The sequence below is a fragment of the Lagenorhynchus albirostris genome, chromosome 4 (genome assembly GCF_949774975.1).
Source record: "Lagenorhynchus albirostris chromosome 4, mLagAlb1.1, whole genome shotgun sequence".
In the NCBI taxonomy this organism is placed as follows: Eukaryota; Metazoa; Chordata; class Mammalia; order Artiodactyla; family Delphinidae; genus Lagenorhynchus; species Lagenorhynchus albirostris.
In genome coordinates, this window is record NC_083098.1 from 121,976,149 (window position 1) to 121,993,171 (window position 17,023).

General features: G+C 36.6%; 1 protein-coding gene across 2 annotated transcripts in view; it reads right to left on the bottom strand.

Moving 5' to 3' along the window:
• ARSJ (arylsulfatase family member J) overlaps positions 1 to 17,023 on the bottom strand; it is an 89,193-nt gene that overhangs the window by 2,584 nt on the left and 69,586 nt on the right. The window contains exons 3-4 of one of the 2 annotated variants that reach the window (XR_009540403.1): positions 7,776 to 7,875; positions 2,046 to 2,139 (exon numbers count right to left, since the gene is read on the bottom strand). Coding sequence is in view for 1 of the 2 variants with exons in the window: in XM_060148636.1 (XP_060004619.1) it covers positions 6,477 to 7,875 (1,399 nt within the window). In the remaining variant the exon portion in view is untranslated. Of the gene's footprint in view, positions 1 to 2,045; positions 2,140 to 5,495; positions 7,876 to 17,023 lie in introns of those variants that run through there. The other variant, XM_060148636.1, reaches the window with a different exon arrangement.

The window sequence follows — 17,023 nt, forward strand, 5'->3', positions numbered from 1 at the left end:
GCAGATGGGGGTAGCTCTACACACCCACCTCTTTACTCCAGGGAACTTCAGGAGGGGAGGGATTTAAATGTTAATAATCTGTTGGACACAGGTGTCTATGTGCCTAGTTCTGGGGCAGGAAGGGGTGTGGGACTCAGAGATGGACAATAAAGGAACCAAGAATGTAAAATGTGAAGCCATGGTTCTATGTGAGAGGACATAAAGAAACAGTCCAGCCACAGCCCAGGTGCTGGGAAGTGCACAGGCATGGAGTCAAAGAAAAAAAGAAGGGAAGAACCTCTCCGCTTATCCCCCTCACTACACTGTCACTGCAGCCACTTGTCCCAGTAGGGAGATAATAGCTTACCCTGGCATCTGTGACTGTAATCTTTGAAATGCTAAGTTAACTCTTAGGGCTTTGAGCAAAACTTGAAGAAAAGAAAAACAAGTTTAATAAAAAGACTGTATATTTTATTTTTACATATGCATGGGCACCTTCACAGGAAAATGAAGACCCAAAGAAGCAATCAGAGCTGGATGCTTATGTCCTGGGTTGGACAAAGTATAGTAAACATTGAGGATGTGACAAGGCAAAGGGGTTTGGGCTAGGACAGTGAATTGTGGAAAAGTGACTAGAAAGATGAGGGTTAGTTTAACAAGTTCTTTTGTACAGATTTCTCTCAGCTTTGACTTCCCATCTCTGGTGATGAGAATGTCTTCTTTCCTCCTGATACAGAGAGGGCACCTTTCACTTGGGATTTTTATCTCCTCCTTTCAGGAAGAAAAAGGAAGGTCAAGGTGTCCTGATTGAGCTGCTATTTTTAAGGTGCCTTTAACTCACTCAAAATAACCAATATTCCAAGGGGGCATATTTTGGGATGACACGCTCTGAACCTCTGCATTTTGTTGCTGTTAAGTCTGAATGTGTAGTAGAAATTATGTGGTGTTATATGCTTATAATTCCCTACCTTCTTGATGCTAGAGACAGTTGATTATTCCAATCAGGGAAACCTTAAAATAGAGAAATGTTAGTGGGACATGTATTAGAGACAGAATGAGTCTCCATGACTGATGAGTTATGCTATCACTTTTGTTGAAAAGGAGCCTCTGGAAGTTCTGGTGATGGTGATATAAGAAGATACAGTTTCAGATTATTAAGTAAAATCAAGGTTTTACTTTTTTAACCTTTGTTATGAAAATATTCTTTCTCACAGTTGTTTAGAATTTAGATGTTCAGTCGAAAGTAATCCCCAGTCATTCACAACTCTTAAGGCTGAAGAAACTTTAATTATTAAAGTATTGTTTCCAGAGCATTAATATGTCATATTGGGCTTCCCTGGTGGCGCAGTGGTTAAGAATCCGCCTGCCAGTGCAGGGGACACGGGTTCGAGCCCTGGTCCGGGAAGATCCCACATGCTGTGGAGCAACTAAGCCCATGTGCCACAGCTACTGAGCCTCCATTCTAGAGCCCACGAGCCACAACTACTGAGCCCATGCGTCTAGAGCCCGTGCTCTACAACAAGAGAAGCCACCGCAGTGAGAAGCCCGCCCACTGCAACAGAGTAGCCCCTGCTCGCCGCAACTAGAGAAAGCCCGCGCCCAGCAATGAAGACCCAACGCAGCCAAAAATAAATAAATTTATAAAAAAATGTCATATTAAAAATTGTTTTTGGATATTTATTCTGAAAGATAAATTTTACTTTTGATTCATTAGATAAGATGCCCTCCATTTATAATTAACAGCTAAAGAATTTCTGCAAAGAATGAATACACATTTTTAATGAGAATATGTTATTTTCTTGGACCTTTTAAGTTGGTGGGATTGATTTTATCCAAAACTGCATAACCCAATTGACAAAGAATATTATAGGATTGTAGTACATTTGAGAGGAAGGAAATTTCAAATCATAGATATGAAATGGAAAGTTAAGTAAATATGTTCAAGTCTACCTAACTCCCACGGACAACATTTTCATGTCGTGTGTTTTATAATGTCATATCTAATCAATGAATCAATGGACTTCACAGAGATGCTACGACCAATAAAATACTTAAGAAAAACTTACCTTTAAAGAAACAGATTTCTTTCTTTGCCAGTTTGAAGAGCTTCGTAATAAGATACCCAAGGATGTGGGATATAGTCCATTTGGCTTCATAATTCTGTGAAGACACAGAGGTTTATTTGCTATTTATATTTTTCCCTTCTATGGCTTGCTACAAAAATTATTCACAATTTAATCCCCATTTCTCCTTTCTGGAAACTCTCATTTATACTGTATTCTGTTACATTCAAAGTAGTGTTAGAATAATTATGTTGTACTCTGTTAGGTAATAAAGATAAAATTTGCTCTCAGAATTGTATGATTTTTGCTTGGTTTTGGCTGTTAACACTCTGTTCCTATAACTATACATTACTCAAGTTGGTTTTTTCTAATGCTAGAAATTTCTTCATTTCACAACAATGCTATTATTATGAGGAATGGTATTAGGGATGATTAGTTCTATTTTTCAACAGTGAAATTCCTATACAACCGTGGAAAGTGGAAACCCAAGCAAATGTAGCTGAACATATGAATATTTGTGATTATCTTACCTATTCATGCAAAAAATAAATATATATTGAACACTGACTAGGAGCCAGGCATTGTTTTACATACTGGCAATACAGATGTAGATAGAGCAGACATAAAACTATTTTTGTTAAGAAGCTTACACTCTAGTGGGAAGAGCCAGAGAATAAATAAAATATGTAAGTAAAATATGAAATATATTAAAGGGTGATAAGTCTATGGAGAAAGATCAAGTAGGGGAAGAGAGTGGAGAAGAGGAGGGTGTTTGGTTATTTGACTAATGGCTGTGTCTTCCAGGAGCATGCAGACTACCTGAAAACAGGGACTCTGTCTCATGTTGCTAGTCACCATATCACAGCGTTTATCATATGTGGCACTTACCAAGTACTGAACAAATGGATGGGTAAACTTGGTGTTGAATGAGTCCTCCCCTTATCCTGATCTACTCTTTCTTTTCCACACTACTTTATATAGTATATAATTTATTTTTATAGTATATAATTTATTTATTTATGTTTATTACTTATTGTTTGCATCACTTGGCTAGAATATCACCTGCACAAGGAATAAGAATTTTAGTAAGAATTTTTATTTTGTTCACTGATGGATTTCAAGCACCAAGAACATTGCCTGCCAAGCAGGCAGTAGGATTTAACAAACATTTGTAGAACGAATGAATTTTAATAAGTAATTTCACTAAGAGGAAACAATGAAATTACTAACTTCTGACACAAGAATTTTGTTTGCTGCTTCTGGCAAGCCAGTTTATTCACATTCTGATGGCTACTGACAAATTCACAGTGTATGTACTCAAGAATCCCAGGAATAAAATGCTTAAGAAGCAAATCCTGATGCCAAATTCATGTACCTTGGAATATCAAATGTTACAATGTATTAACTATCTACTCATTCAACTATCAAAGGGACAGTTTCTCCTCTATTCTTAAGATTCTTAAAAGGGAAAAGTGAGGGAAAAGTATGTAAATACAGATGAAACAAGACTTGACAGCCATGGTGTGGATGTTTTTCACTGATTGAAAGGTACCACAGAGTTTTGTTTGTTTTGTCGTTTGAATAAAATGATTTAGATTCTTTCCCATCCAAGACACATAAGCCACATCCACAATTTATTTTCTGACAAAGCTAGGGGGATACTTATATTTCATTCCAGGGGTTTCCTTTGGTGTCCTAATAAAAGGATCAGAGGTTTTAAAGTGGTGCTATTTACACTTGAAAAAGCCACGGGCAACTCTCAGGTTGCAAAAGAAATGCAACCTGAGAATCACAGTTCAGGAAAATGAACTGTGAATAAAGGCCCCACGTGAACATAGTTTTAATGGTTAAGGCATAAAAGTCAAGTGCAGAGTATTTTCCTCCCTGGACATCTTGAAACACCTAGTGATTTGTTGACAGCATTTTGGAAACATTTCTGTTCATTATTTATACATGACTATTGTATTAGATTTTAGTTTCTTAAGGACAAGACACAGACTTCTCCTAAATCGCCTACCCAGAGTCATGGGGGGGAGGGCAGGTACTCTCCTAAAAATAGTAAATAACGTCCTTGAAGTCATTTCCAGGTAGAAAACTGTGGGCTAATTTATTTTCATTGAGAAAGTTATGGTCATTTACAGAGAATTTAAAATCACACCATATTACATAATATCTACTGGCCTCAAATGTGAGTTAATTTTCATGATCCTAATTTGCCTCTTTTCTCCTTTTTGTTTTGCTAGGGATTTCTAGAAGATTCTATGTTTACACTGAAAATTTCTGAGGTCTGTTCCATACTTTGCCTAGTCCGTGTAATGTGCTATAGACAAGGGTTTTATGGTGAAATAAATTAGAAAACACTATATAAAAATTTCCTTCTGTTAGAGATTTACAAGGCAAGCTAAGATTTTAAAAACTGTAAGAAAGTCTGCATAAATTGAACCCTTTAACCTTGTTTAACTCCACATATCCTGAACTCATTTTTCCTCAGAACTCTTTTTTAATGTAATAATAACTATCTTTTGAATTATAAGATACTATCTATTTTATGACACCTCATTAATTTATGTGCCAGTAAGAGAGGAAAACACTGACAGTATGCCTTTGATTTTTAAGACCCATTTAAATATACAGTTGACAAAACACAAACTCAGGAAATAGTACTTAATCCTATATAATGAAACGGAGATATATATTCTAGAACTGAAATATTAAAATTTGTAAATATTAAATTCTTTTTGTCCATTTTAGTAACTTTGGTAACAGTCTATCAATTCTTTTATAGATTTCCATGAACTGTGAGAAGCTATCCTCTGAATTCTGATATAAATGTATTTAATAGTATGCTGCCATACTGCCACGTACATTTCTTTAATCACAATTGTAACTTCACATATCACAGTTCTAGCTCTCTGTGATTTTTCGAGTGCAAACTATGAGACTTACAGGTAATATTAGGAGAGGGCACCTTAAAGAAAACTCCAGGGCCCATGGGAACCACATCAACCTGTCCTCACTGATCACCCATGATAAACTTCATTACAGATCACGTTCTTTTAATCCTCCTCATGGCATTTGCATGCGTGAGTTTCAAATTCGCTTTTTAACAATGCCAGATAGGACCCATATATTCATTTCTCTGTATCTCCCCACCAAGTCCACTTTGTATAAGAGCAGGGTCATTACAAATCTTATTTATTAACAAGAGAACACTTTTCTCCATGCAGTGGCCAAGTGGAAATATCTCTTATTTGCAAAATTCATATTATATTACTATGGTTGTTAGCAAATCATACCTTCATTTGCCTATTTGCCTATTTGTAAAGATTTGTTAAAATGAATAATATAATTCTATATAGATGTTAAATCAGAAAAGCCACACAATCTGCTGGTGCTATAAAATATGTCATTTTAATAATTAAGATACATAAATAAAGTGTTTATGACAGAAACAATAAAGTTGTCTCTCAATTCTGTACAAACGCTGAATTTCCAAGTAATTTGTAAGGAATATATTCATCTTATTACATTCAAAATAATGGTTGAACAATGATGATTATCATTTTTTTCTTTTTATATTCTATAAATTCACACACTATTAATTTATAGTATTACAGTGCTTGATAATCTTGATAATATGAAATAAAATTCTTCTAATGGTATGTAGAAAATAAAAATAAAATAATTAAAAGTCATTTGTATAACTATTTATGAAAACAAAATAATTAATATTTTTTCTGTAAAAATAAATTATGTACTTTATTCTGAAACATCATTCTATTAAAGTGTTTAGAAAATAGTTACATTCACGTTTTGGCAGTGTGCTCAAACTTTCTTATTTGCCATTCCCTTATGCATGATAAAGTGAGGTGCAAGCTGTTCACATGTGAGAAAAACAGCTTATTTTCACAGGAAAGGAAATGATATATGAAATAGAATTAATTAAAAAAACCCAAGTGCCCTATGATAGATATACAAAAATTCTCTAAGAAAAAAATGTTCTTCAAGGCCTTTGAGGTGATGCAACCTTTGACTACACTTCATCAAAGGTGGTTTTTAATCATGCTGCTCTGTAACTTCCATCAAAGTAGCATGTCCATCAATTGCAGGTTACAGTCCAATGTTATAATTTAAAGCATAGTGTTTGGTCAATTGACTGAAGCACAACAGCTGGACTCGTCACTGACCACCTTTTATAAACGACCAAGAGAAACAAACATCTCCTTTCTGCTCTAAGCATGGCTTCCAAGAGTAGCACCTTTGACACTGAGCACAAGCTTTCCCGGTGGCAGAAGTCTCTGGAGTAGCACAACACGAAAACAGCGAAGCTGATGGCAGGAATCCTACTGAGCCAAAAACATGCTGGTTCACCTAGAAAACTGGTGAAAGACTAAGTACTGATTTAAGTTTAACCAGACAGGAAAAAATTTGTACCTATCCACGAGGAACACCCAATCGGCAATTTGTAAACGAACCCACTTTCTGCTGTTTCTTCTTTGTCTTACTTTTCTTCTGCTTCTTCTCAGTCTTATTTTTGCGTAACTTCTGTTTCTTGTTTTCCTCTTTATACCATGGTCCCCAGACTCCTCCATTGAGCCGAGGGTTACTTCTGGGGTCTTTGGGGGGGTATCTGACAGGCACCGCGGTCTTGTTGAACTGTGAGAGCCTCCGGAGGAGCTGCTTCACAACTCCGGGATACCTGTTAGAAAGGTCCACTCTCTCGTAGGGGTCGGCTGTGATGTTGAACAGCCATACACTTTTGCCAGTTGACAACGTAATCCGTTCGTTGTGCCACCGGTTCGGCCCTAGGTTGCTGAACGACTGAGGGGGCACCCAGTCACTGTACCCGGGGTTCCCTGTGAGCAGTTTCCAGTGCTGCACTCTGATGGCCGACTGGATGGCAGTGTTCCAGATCCCATAGCCTGCCGCCCAGGAGCCATTTTTCGCCTTGGTATAAATGGGGTCGATGTTGTGCAAAATATCTATTCGGGGAGAACGAAGGCCTTCACTTATGGTCTCCCAGATGTCATAGCCATCCAGTTGAATGTCCTCATCAATTTGTCCTTCAGCCAGTGAAATCAGAGTGGGGTACCAGTCAGTGATGTGCACAAGCTCCTTACACACCGTTCCCTTGTTTTTCAGAAGTGGACTGTGCACGAAGCCAACAGCCCGGATCCCCCCTTCCCAGTAGGTTCCTTTGCTACCTCTGAGGGGCCAGTTACTTCCTCCTGCTGTGGGCTGGCCGCCGTTATCTGAAGAGTATATGATAATGCTGTTGTTATAGAAACCATATGTCTTTAGAGCCAGGGTCACATTGTTGATTGCTTCGTCTAAGCAGGAAAGCATGGCAGCATACCTGCGCCTATTTATGTTGATAATGGACCTGTAGTGTTCAAAATACCTGCCAGGGGCTTGCAGTGGAGAGTGCACAGCTTGGTAGGCAATATATAAAAATAGAGGCTTTCTGGGGTCACGAGAAGCTAAGATTTGCTGCACTCTCTGAGTGTACATCTGTGTGGAGTATATGCCATTGTCGTAGTCCCAGGCAGCATTGTCATTTTCGTACAAGTCATAGCCACACATCCCGGGACTGTCACATTTGTAGTGTGTATAGTAATCGCCACTTCCCAAGAGGGAACCAAAAAAGGTATCAAATCCTCTCTTGGTGGGCATACATTCTTTTCTATAAAAACCCAAATGCCATTTTCCAACCATATGTGTTGAATATCCAACCTCTTTCAGCTTCTGAGGTAGGGTTGCATTGTCCAGAGGTAAGCAGTTGGGCTGTGTAGGTCTTATGATAGAATGTTGAAGTCCGGTATGTATCTGATACCTTGACAAAAGAGTAAAAATTGTGTCAGTGCAGGATAAAAGATAGATTCCACATAAAACAATGATTCTCAAATTAAACAATGTTTCTATGAAGAGAAATGTTACCCCAAATAAAATATGACCAATTCAGTATTCTACTGTTGCTCAGAAGTCCTACCCTAATTAGCTACATGTTTAACATTTGAAATGCATTTAAATCAGTACTTTTGAAACTAAGGTTTCACCACCTACCTCAAAATCCTTTTAAAGCTCTTATAACAGAATTAATCTGAATAAACTTTAATCTTTTAATTAATTACGTGACATAACAAACTACCATGAGAAAGGAAAGTATATAAATTTCAGAGTGTTTGTAACCGAGCAGGATCCTGTGGAGCCTTCTCAGGATAGACTCCACCTCCCAGCCCCCTCCCACCATGCCATGTCCTCTGCCTGCTTCTTGTTTTCAGAAAAACTTTAGCCTCCTAGGCCTTCCCCAAGTTCCAAAGAATAAATTTAATCAGAGAAGTGAGAAAATGTAGAAACAAAGGAAAACAGTCAAGCAAGACAAAATAGTAATAGTTTAGCCATTAAACAAAGTCAAGGACCTTTATTTCCTCCTCAAGGGCTAGAGATAATATTCTGAGCCATATCTTTGAACTATTTTGTCGATTCTGAAACCCCCACCAGGTGGGAGAAGTTAACTGAATGCTGCCCACAAGCACATAGACTCCAGGCTGGTTGGAACCAGAAGGTTGAAGATGTTGACTCCTGGTTACCTCACCACCAACCAATCAGAAGAATGTCTATGAGCTGATCACACACCCCATAACCGTCTCCCTCACTGTGTCTTTAAAAACCTTTCCCTGAAAGCCATTTCAGGGTCTTTTGAGCACTAGCTGCCTAGACTCCTTGCTTGGGGACTGCAATAAATGCTGCACTTTCCTTCACCACAACCCGGTGGCAGTAGACTGGCTTTACTGGGCACTGCGCACAGGTGAGTGGACTCAAGTTTGCTTTGGTAACATGCTGTTGTTATTGTTGTTGTCGGTTTTGGTCTAAGGACCTCACATTAGTTCCTAAATCATTTTCTGAAATAATTTCCAGCTGAGTAGGAAGAACTAAACATTCATGCAAAAATTATACAAAAATCTCCTGTTTGATTGTCAAAACCTGTTAAATCTCTGTAACGAGAAAGAAAATATTTCTGACTCACAATACACTATTGTTGAAAAGCCATTTTAGGTAAATCTTTTAGCTAATGCTACAGAAGAATTACATTTTTCCAAAAACAGCAGGAAATGAATCCTTTTATATGTTTCCCACAGTGTCTCCTTTTTAAGAAAATTATATTCACTTACAATGTAGTCTAAGAAAACGAGTTAACTCTTTCTATACATTAAAATTAAGCAGTTGTTAATTTCTGGTATTGTTCTCTTCCCAAGGATATTTTGCCAAGGGACTTTTTTCCAGAGAATGGTATGAATTTTCAGTTGGGTCAAGATGTACCCATTAGTTCATGCCATTTTAAAAGTGATTAATATCTATAGTTATTACATAAGTTTAAAAAGACTTCTTAAATAGGAACTATAGAGATTCTGAGAAAATGAAGTTTTTAGAGAGCGTTAGTGTAAAAGTAAAAATATTCTTGGAATCAAATTACAAAGAGTAATATTGAGATCAAAAAGAATTTTTTTTCCCAAATCGATTGAACCTGAAAGGTCAACGTATCACACATGTCTTTGGTGAATAGTTCAATTTATTTTCAAATGTTCAAATGATAGTATAATGCAACTGTGAGTTCTTTCAAAGTGTCAACAGCAGTAACAGGCTGATGGTTTCATAGAAGTTGTAGGGATGTCCGGTCACTAACACAAGGCAGCATTCATATGGGTCCTGTCTACACAGCTGATCAGTTAGCTGTCAAAGTTCACAATTAACACACTTGTGGTAATTTAAGTAATAAATTGCCAAAGAAATAAGCTTTTCATATGTATTATTTAGCACTAAATTCATAAAGTGTTATTGCTCTTGATAATTATTGATTCAGTTCAGGATCATTCACTTCTGAAACCACTAATTTTTGTATAAGCACTTGACAAATTGGTAACACCTATCAATATAAACATTGAGGATATTTAAAAAGGAGAAATCTGTATGATGTAAGAATTTGAGGGAGGATTTGTGGGCATGGGTTACTAACTAATTACCTTATGCAGAAAATGTACTTGGCCAGAAATCTATTCAAGTAATTGAACAGGTAACCAACTAAAGTCTTTCTAATTAAATTGGGCATTTTTGCACCTAGTATTAAAGGCAAAGGGAATTGAGGCTTTTGAAATTGTAAAATAGAGAAAATGTTCATACAAAAAGAGTATGAAAGAAGAGGGCTGCTGCTTTCAGAAGATGGTACAGTGTTAGCAGATAAATAAGAGAGTTCAGCGCTATTAATCAACTATGTGGTTTCTGTCTTCTCCAGAATAGAATGGTTTTCATATTGCAAAATTTAGCATCAACAGTATAAAGGTTGGCAGCAGTTCCTAACAGAAGAGAGCTTTTCAGGGCAGCTCCTGCTTAAATGAGTTCAACCCTGTAGGGCCAAATAGGAGGGAGTATGAGGTAAAATTGGAGGCAAGGGTTAAGGGTATAGGTTTTGGGACCAGACATAACTGGGTTTGAATTTGCTCGACTGCGAATTAGCTGTGTGACTTTGGGCAGTACTTATCCCCTCTGATCCTCAGCTTCCTCATTTGTAAAATAGGGATAATAATACATATTGGGTTGTTGTAGCATCAAAAGAGAGCACAGAGTCTGGTAAGGAGAGTACATTCAGTAAATGATAGCTTTTATTATTATTATCCCAGAGTTCTGAATCATATGTTACTAACACATTTCTTTAAAGTTTTATCATTTATAGGCCTTATTTCACATGCATTATTGCATTTAGTCCTCATTACAACAGTGAGAAGTAGGATTCTTTACGTTCATTTTATAGATGGAAGATAGAGACATAGAGATGTCCCCCAACTCCCCAACCTGCCCCCAGGCTGTGAAACATGTTCCTGAACAACAAGGGCTAAGCCTGATGCTTTCTCTAGTCTCTTTAAGAGTTAATTCCACTACTTCTTGAAAAATCAAGGAGCAGAGGAAAGATGCCACGTCAGTCTTGAGAAGTGAATCTGTTCTAACTTTCTAATTAAAGATAGGAAGAATTTATAAACCAAATAGTGAGGCTTATGCTGACCTCCCCAAATTTTGAGAACTTTTTAAGTAGATAATTTGTGAGCATTAAACAAACAAACAAATTAGGTAGGATCAAAAGAAAAGTCCTGCCAAGTTAGCTTCATTTTCTTTTTTAAAAAAGGATCAGAATTAGGAAAATAGCTTAGGAAAATGATAGGCATTTGAAAAGGCTGCCCATGATTCTTTTCTTATAAAATAACAGAAAATCAACTGTATGACAGCACTATATATTTGTGATAAGAATGATAATCTTACACTTTCATACCAGTTAATTGCATACAGAAACTTTTCATTTACATGATATTCTCTGGCTTCTACAACAGTGTGGAGCAGGCAGGCGGGCTCCATTTATTAGTTTCATCTAACAACAACAATAACAACAATAAAAGGACACTGAAACTCAGAGTAATTTAGTGGCTTTCCCAAGTTTTACAGCTGTAAGTCTTGGGTTCTATACTGGAATCCAGATTTTTGGCTTTGGAGACTCACATTGTACACTCACAGCTAACTGAACAGTTAGACCCATGTAAAGTTTGGGTTAATTTATTTGCATTAATCTTCAGTATTTATTCATTTCCGTAGTTAAGTTATATTACTGAGTTTATAACATGTGCTAAGAATTAAGTTTTTGTTTTGTTCTGTTTCTCCCCCTGCCCCCAGAGCTGTTATATTACAAAGTGGGTTGTAAGTAAAGATCCTACTGGCAATGAGGGTGACATGAAGCTAAGAGTTCTCTGAACCCTGGGATCAGACGGAGATGGTGCTGTCAGTCATGAAGAGCAGCATGCTAAAAATGCTAAGAAAATTTTTTCTTTCAGGAAGGAGATGGTTGGGCTCTAGGGAAGATCTTGATAGAGTTTTTGGCTTGTCAGTGACATTGACTTGGCAGCAGCAACTAGCTGGAAGACTAATCAGATAATTCTTCAAAATAAACTAAAAAATAGTATATTAATTAATATTAATTGATTAACTGGTTGAGAATCCCCGATCTGGAAAGAAGTTTCTGGAGCAGCACAACTGGGCCCTTTCTTTGGCTTCAACTCATTGATTATTATTATCCACGACTTGAATAAAGAAATAGAAGACATGATTATTATGTAAGAGGAATAGTTAAAAGCGGCATAATGAAGATTCAAAGTAATCTAAATGACCTGAAATGTTGTTGAAACAGATGATAAAATGTACATAGAAAGTTAAAGAAGGGCTTAAAGACTGAAAGGGAATATGTCAAAAAGACGTAGAAACCTGAATTAAGGGGCTCTTAACTGGCCAAATCTGGGACAAGGCAAGCATCAAAATAAACAGTAATAAATTACACCCGCTGAATAAAATAGGAGACCCTGAGTCCATACTAATATAAGTAAATAAGTAAATGGGAAAAGTTTGGTATGCAATGGTATATTGATAGAGTCTCAAAGTACCTCCCCACAAAACACTTATTAATTATATATATGGAAAAGAGTAACCACACACTGGAAGTGCTTGATAAACACCATATTAATCAAGTGATCAAAGTTAACATCATCAGTAATCAGGATAAATCGATATCATGTGCCACCAGATAGAATGCAATGAGAATATAGCATTGTTTCTACAGTGTTCCACCCTAAGGTACACAATCTGAATCTAATTCTCAGTAAATATCAGGCAAAATTAAACTGAGGGACATTCTACAAAATAACTGACCTAAAATCTTCAGAAGTATCAAGGTTATGTAAGTCAAAGAAGGACTGAGGAACTCTTCCAATTTGAAAGAGACTAAGGAGACATGAATAAATGTAATAACGCGATTCTGAATTGGAATGGTTACAATAAAGGACATACTTTGAGGACTAAATAGGAATAATAATGTTCTCCTGTTTTTGATAGTTCTTTTGTGGCTAATGTAGGAAAATATCTTTGTAGGACATACACACTAAAGTATTGGAGATGATGGGGCATCAGGTTGGCAACTAACTCTCAAATGGTTCAGGAAAAAATGTTATTTGTGCTGTACTTGAATTTTTTCTGTAGGTATAAGATAGTTTCAAAATTTTAAAAAAATGTGTAAGAAAATCTAAATGGGTTAAACGAAAGGCACTACATGTTATTTAAAAAATCAACTCTTTACATGTTAGTTATATAAGACTATGTAAATAGATGTGGGAAGTTGGATCTATCAGACTATGAATTTAATAAAAAGCAAAAAAGAAAAATAAGAGCTAAAATATATACACTGTACTAATTTATAAACATTATAGAAACTTATACAAAAATAGAAATTAAGACAGATGAGATAAAAATAAATATAAATAGAACTTCTGGTATTTCTTCTTACATTCTAATGAATCTTCTTGTGTTGTCCTAGGGTGTCAGGACTACAATTTGTAGATCGTTGGTATAGGAAGGAGATTGTAGGGAGATGAAAATCGAAGCACAGAGGTTTTTTTTTTTAAGGCTATTAAAGTAGTTTGGGTCAAAGATGATGGTGGCTTGGACTACCATCTAGTGGCAGTAAAAATGGAAGTAAGTGGATGGATCAAATGTATACTTTGGACTGAGAACTGATAGGACAATTTCAATGAGGGGAGGGAGGATAATGAGAGAGGAAAGGGAAGAAAATAATGACTTATAGATTTGTGGCTTTCATCATTCGGTGAATAGCAGATGGACCAGCTGGTCTCTGTTTTATTCCAAAGTATATAATTGGGACCAATGGGTAACATTACAAGGAGGCAGATTTCAATTCAATGCAAAAAAAAAAAAAAATTCTAAAAAAGAAAAGAAACAAAGACCACAAAAAAATAGGTTAGATGATCATCTACCAAAGATTCTGTAAAAGATATACCTGAATTGGAAAAGAAGTACTAAATGACCTCTAAGGTTCCTTCTATAAAAATTCATGTGTCAAGGACTATAGCTTCGTGTTTCCATAAAGAACTCCATACGACCTCAGAGCAGCTTTACAAAACCAAGTTTATAATATTTATGTACAAGTATTTGATAAACAGGTTTCCACAATGCATCAACATATATTTAACTTCTTTCTTTGATAATGTAAAGTTAGATTAAAAAATAGGTTTTTCACATAATGCATTCTGAATACATACTGTAATCATGTTTGCTAAAAAATAAACTAATTTTGAAATTTAGTGGATTTTTTTGGTCTCCATCTGGCTACCATGTGAAGAAAATTCCATATGAACAACAGTAAAACTAGAGTTGATGCCAAATCTGCTTAAAACAATAGCTATCATTCTCACTTTCTGGCCAACTTACAAGAAAAAAGCTAAGTGAGCCTTTCAGCTTGGCATTAGAACATGTGAAGAGTTTTGTAATCTTTTAAAATATTAATTTATATTACTGAGTGCTGGCAGTGGCGGTAGTTTTTGAATTCTCCTTTTTCTAATAATATCTAATACAGTATTATTATTTTAATCCAATTACATATTTAATGTATCCCTGTAAGTACAAACACTTACAAGGATAAAAAATGAATCCTAATAGTTTCATTCAGGCTCTAAAATCCAGGATGGTTACAGGGTACAAAAGCAGCCAATAGTGCAGTAGAAACTGATAGTTTGAAGGGAAGGAAACAGGTATAACTGACTATAGTTTACGAATCAAATGTCATACAGATATTTATAAGTTAGAAATATATAACTTATTTTCCATATGCTGAAAGGAGTTCCTTTATTACTTTCTTCCAAAGACTTTTTTTTATCTCAAAGACTATAATTCTATTTGTAGGCCTTAATTTCATTACTTAGTACTTATATATTCTGGTGGGAGGTGGAGGTTGTGGAGGGTTGTCATACCAAGTCTATGCCAAGTTTTTCATCTCATGAACAAATATCCACTCATTTATGAGATGCAAACTAGGCATAGTTTAGAATGAATTACTTATTTAACACTCTTTCATCCACCACGAGCCAGACACTGCTAGCTTTGGGGGGGTCACAAAGTTGAATAAGATGGGTTCTGCTCTCAAGGAACTCAGTCTATGTGAGATGCAGACGACAATCAGAGGATTATCACAACAGGAATAAATGCTACAGCAAAGACAACCACAGCCTTCTCTGAGTGCTCATAGCAGGATCAGGAAATGCTCTCAGAAGGGACCATGTTAGATGTGAATGCATTCACAGGAGTATCTGGGTGAATCTGGGAAAAGGACAGACATTTCAAACACTTGCAACAACATGGACAAAAGCAAAGTCACAGGGGAACACGAATCAGAGATGATTCTTGAGGGAGGAGGAGCCATCCAGGTAAAGGGCTGAAAGGAAGGCAAAGAGCATTTCAGTAAGGAGTGGAATGTTCAAATACAGAAAGGGAGAGAGAGTTTGGCCCTCTGTGGATCAACAGTTCAGAATACAGATTCAGACATATCTTGACGAGAGATGAGAGTATATAGACAAGTAGGTGCCAAATTACAGAGAGCTGTATTACAGCCTACAGCTGTACTAAGGTTTTTGTACTTAATGTAGAGCTCACAGGAAGCCACAGAAATGCTTCTGAAAAGAGAATAACATAATAAGTTTTGCATTAGAGAAAGCACTCTGGCTGTAGTGTGAAGAATGCATTGGAATGGAACAGGACTTAGGCAAGGGGATTTGCCCTAATCTAAGAGATAAATGTTGATAGTCAAAACTGAGATGGGTGACAGTAAGGATGAAAGAAGGGGATTAGAGATTATAAAGAGGGACATTTAATAGGGTTACAGACTGTAGGTGAAGAGCATGGGACAGAGAAATGTTGAGAATGAGGCCAGAATGTCTGGTCTGGGTGGCTGAGTAAAAGGAGGCTTCTTGCACTAAGAAATTCAGGAAGAGGAAAAGAGATGAGTGGGAAGACAATGAATCCTGCTCTGCATTAAGCTGGAGGCACCTGTGAGATACCCATCAGGAGGTGTACAGGATGACATAACATAAAGATCTGAGACTACTTAGCATATAGGTGGTATGTGAATTCACGGGAGCACATGACACTATCTACAGACAGAATGGAGACTGAGGGCCAAGGAAATAATACCATCATCTAGAAGAAAAGCAAGGAGCACCAGCGAAAGAGTCTGAGATGAAACAGCTATTGTGTGAACTAGAGCAGGAGGGGAGTTATACAGAGTGGCCTGTATCCCATACTGTGAAGGAGCCAAAGAAGGTGAGAACTGAACAGTGTCAACTGGATTTCACAACAAGCACATGGGAACTGATAAACAATATTTTAGTAGAACGGTGTGGGAAGAAGCCCAGACTTTTGTAAGTTGAGACATGATTGGAAAGTGAAAATGTATAGATGGTGAGCATAGACTACTTCAAGACTATAAATGGAAAAAGAAAATAAAAAAGGAGTATAGTGGGGCTCTAAGCGCTGATGCGGAAAAGTGCTTATGATGTATTGCTGCCTGGAAGGACATCTGGCTATGGCAGAATATCTTATTTATTATTAGCTCTTTATAATAAAAAATGTAAAGTCCCATAAGGGCAGGGACTAGTCACTGCTGTATCCACACCCCCTAAAACAATATTTGGCTCATTATAGGACATCAATAAATATTTTTTAAATGAATGAACGAATAAATGTGAGTGTGCATGTATTCGCTGAGAGAGAAAGAGAAAGAAAAAAATGTAAAGATATACACCAAACCCTTGGACATGATTATTTTCAGGGGAATAACAATTGTGGGAGAAGAGGAAGCTTTCACTTTCTGTTATATAAATTTATATATAGATGAAATTTAGATGAATGGGTTTCAAAGTAACTAGCTTATTCTACTCAGACTAATTGTTAATACGGGATTAATTTTACCAAGGCAATTTGTTAGCAATTTAAAATAAAAAAACAAATCTAAATGCCAACAGAATGAAAAAACTCATTCATCTTATCAAGGAACGTTCTTTCTAGTAAGGACGTCTACTCGGAAGATTACCTTTAGACCAGAAGAA